This window comes from Sinocyclocheilus anshuiensis, unplaced genomic scaffold (assembly GCF_001515605.1).
Source record: "Sinocyclocheilus anshuiensis isolate Anshui unplaced genomic scaffold, SAMN03320099.WGS_v1.1 scaffold963, whole genome shotgun sequence".
NCBI classification, from domain to species: domain Eukaryota; kingdom Metazoa; phylum Chordata; class Actinopteri; order Cypriniformes; family Cyprinidae; genus Sinocyclocheilus; species Sinocyclocheilus anshuiensis.
This window is the reverse complement of record NW_015544183.1, coordinates 184,406-188,293: the sequence shown is the minus strand read 5'-3', so window position 1 is coordinate 188,293 and position 3,888 is coordinate 184,406. Positions and strand designations below refer to the sequence as shown.

Genomic DNA, 3,888 nt, shown 5'->3' with positions numbered 1-3,888 from the left:
TATATATATATATAAGTTTTATTTATTTATTTATTTTTTTCATTTACAAATACCTTTAAATAATATTAGTTTTTTGGGAACTTTTATCTCGCATATCTTTCTGATAGATGCACATTGGAATGTGCCACGGTTATCCAGTCGAAAAAGAATATGCTTGAATATGTGCAGAGAATGTAATGTTTTGAAATTCATATTAAATTCATGTTCAGTTCAAATTTATATTCAGAATTCAGATTAAATTCACATTAAATTATTTTTTGAACCACTTAACTACATCTTTATATGTAATTTCATAAGTAATTCTATGGTTTTTGAAAAATGAAATATGAAGTATACTGGTTGACTTAAGTGTATGGAAATTTAAAATATACACTAAAAAATGCTGGGTTAAATATATTTTTTTATATTTGATTACATGATTACATGATTAATGTCATTTCTATTTAAACTTGTATATCATGTATTTAAATATGTGTAATTCCAATATTAGTTCCAATTTAGTGCATTTAAAATATGTTAACTCTAAAAGTAATAATGACAAAAAAATCAATGCTGGAAACTTTTGTGTTGCACCTGGTTAACACGCCACTAAGACTCACTAACAAGCTGTCAGACAGACTGACAAAGCAACAGAAAATGACTAGATAGAAAAAATTACTTTCTACACAAAACAAATTTGACAGAGCAGTTTGGAGACTTTCTGATTGATCCATCAGTCAGAAAAGATGAAATACCTGCAACACATTGTAGAAGTAAACTAAAGATTGATACAAACATTCTGAAAGACAGGCTGCTCGTGAACATACATATGCCTCCTGCTGCGCGGCCCTTCAATCAACAGTGGCCATTTTTCCAGAAAGCACAAACGCTAAGTGTATCCTGCCAATGAAGGTCAGCTATTAGTGGGGCGGTCCTGCGGAAACGCACCTACCTGCTGCTCTCGCACGGAGGGTCGGGCAGGCGGCGAGCGCCTGGAGAAACCAGACAATGGAGCCCAATCACCAACAACCACCATTCAAATCAAGGACTGATTGAAGTAGCATTGCAATTACCTTCCTGAGTAGAGCTTTGTTGTTTTTTTTTCCCCACTGTCCTCCACTCCACTCTTCTTCCTCCTCAGAGATCTCCTCCATTTGTTTAAAAGGGCACTGACAAGGACGCGGCCAGTCTCTTACAATAGAAGCGGGAGAGAGGGGTCAGAGAGGTGGATCACTGTGTTAGCAAGTTGACTTCCAGTCAAGTGAGACTGTGTTTGAGAGTGAAGGGGGACTTCTGGAGAAATGGAAAGAAAATTGGCATGAGATTTCAGACAGCTGGTTCTTTGTTTTCCGAGTTTTCCGAAGGTATTGAACAAGAAACATATCTAAACAAGCTCTCTACCCCTTCTCCCAGAAGCCCTCTCCTCATCAGTGTCCTTCTTCAAAATCTCATATTTCACCCCAAAGTCAAAATCAGAAAGACTATAAACCTCTTATTTTGGACCATTATGTTTATTACATTATTTTCATGACAGTTTAGCACATTCCCTTCAAAAATGATTACCATAAGGGGGAAAAAAAAGATATATTCTTTAAATTGTGAAATATTTATAAGTTTTCTAATGGTAGTTGACTTTTTTATTGGTCGGTTTTTGGTTAAATTTGATCGGAATGTTTGATTGAACATTTTAATTGCTTTTTGCCATGACTAGTTCCACAAACACTTGATTTATTATATTTGATGCTCCCATTTTAACATGATTTTTCAAAAAAATGATGTGTGAATGATCAAATAAATCTAAGTTGCTTTAGTACAATGTTGGCAATCTTGAAATAGTATTAACAATATAAAATGTACTCTTACGTTTACTAACAATCAGTAAAGATTTTACAGGAAAAAGACAAGCGAACCGCAACCACGTGGAGGAGAGTTTTTCAATTATACTAAAAACCCTTTTACTTGCTAAAAGTATAAACTTTCAATCAGACAACTGAAGGCATGTAGTAGATTGTGTATGACAAGTTTAACAGCAAAGCTATGAACATGTTGATAATTCCGAAGCCTTTTTGAGTATTTTCCTATTGAGAAATTCAATTATCAAATGTGATACAGTAGACTTTATAGGGTTAAATGTAAAAATAATCAGAATCATATTGGCCTGTCTCTAAACAATATTAATTTCCATATGTACCACCCTGGACAATTCCCTCACTGACCATCTCCGTCCGAAACCTGAAGTATGTTTGTCAAATATGATCTGATTGGCTATGATTGTATAACATGAAACAGCATTGTTGCTTTTGGTGTGACAAAAATAAACACCGGTATTCGGTATGAACCGGTATACTGCCCAGCACTATGTGGACAGACACCAAAAGCAACAATAACAATTTTATAGTATGATGCAAAGTTGCGTAACTGTACACTGTAAATGTGATTCAGGCCTCACCATGTCTTCCAGGACTCTGGTGCTGGTGTTTCAGTGTGCCGAGCGTCATGTGATCTGCCTGGAGTGCTTCCACCTGTACTGTGTGACCAGACTCAATGAGCGACAGTTTACCCAGGAGCCGCTGGTGGGCTACTCTCTGCCCTGTGCAGGTAAACATATCTTAAGAGTTCACCAATGTGAATGGCTATTAGTGTCTGTGTATGTGTGTGTGTGTGTGTTTGTGCGTGCCTCTGTATTTGGTGTGTTTGTGTGCACTGTGTTTGGCAGTGATTGATGGTGGTGTGTTGGTGGCTGCAGTGAAGAGGAGATACTATCAAATTGTTCTCCTTCACTCTCACACACACAGTCACACACACGCATACTCTCTCCGGGCCCTCACTGTGCCCACATTGGCCCACCACATCCGTTAATGCCACCTGGTAATGGGGCTCCGGGGAGAAGCATTGACCCCCTATCAGCCAGAACACCCCACCGATCTCTCACGCGCTGTATCTCTCTGTATCTACCGCTGTCTTGCCCTTGCACTCCCTCATTTGTTTTGCTGCCATTCTCCACCTTTCATTTTCTCTTTCACTGATATTTTTTGTCTCATTTTGTTCTCTCAGTGCTTACAGTTTTGCTTTGGCTGCAGCCGGTAAAGACAGTCAAACAAAACTGAAACTAAATTTAATAATCCACCTAATAATTCCAGTTACTTGTGATTTAATTATTTTTTATTATTATTATTATTATTATTATTATTATTAGAATCATTAATTCCAATACTTTTTTTCTAACATTATACTAAGCAAAAATACTAAACAATACTTTTTAGTAACATATTTTAGTGCTTCTTATTTTTTGTTATTTTTTTATTTATTTATTTTTTTTTTTGGAGATGGAGAAATTAGTTTTTATTTGTAAAATAAATATTTGAATAAGAAAATGTTTTTATAATACATTGAAACTTACATTAAGTTTTTTTATTTGTTGGTAAGTTAACTGAAGGATTAATCAACTAATCAGGTAATAGGTGATAGAATAATTGTTTAAAAATCCATAGATTAAATGACTGATTGAAGAAATAATTAATAGATTAAAAAAAAAGCAGCACAACTATTTTCAACACTGATGATGATGATGATGATGATAATAATAATAATAATAATAATAATGATGATTTCAACATTGAGCATAAGACATATTTCATGAGCACCAAATCTGCATATTAGAATGATTTCTGAAGGATCATGTGACTGAAGTAATGATGCTGAAAATTCAGCTTTGCATCACAAAAATAAATTACATTGTATAATATATTAAAATGGAAAACAGTTATTTTAAATTGTAATAGTATTTCACAATTAATTTACAGTTTTACTGTATCAAATAAATACAGTCTAGGTAAACAGACAGATAGATAGATACACACAGACACACACACACAGGCACACACATATATACAGTATATATATATATAT

General features: G+C 34.6%; 1 protein-coding gene across 2 annotated transcripts in view; it reads left to right on the top strand.

Moving 5' to 3' along the window:
- Positions 1 to 3,888, top strand: part of LOC107696378 (E3 ubiquitin-protein ligase parkin-like) — a 145,357-nt gene that overhangs the window by 76,022 nt on the left and 65,447 nt on the right. For both annotated transcript variants that reach the window (XR_001635085.1, XM_016496678.1), the window contains exon 7: positions 2,441 to 2,577. Coding sequence is in view for 1 of the 2 variants with exons in the window: in XM_016496678.1 (XP_016352164.1) it covers positions 2,441 to 2,577 (137 nt within the window). In the remaining variant the exon portion in view is untranslated. The remainder of the gene's footprint in view (positions 1 to 2,440; positions 2,578 to 3,888) is intronic.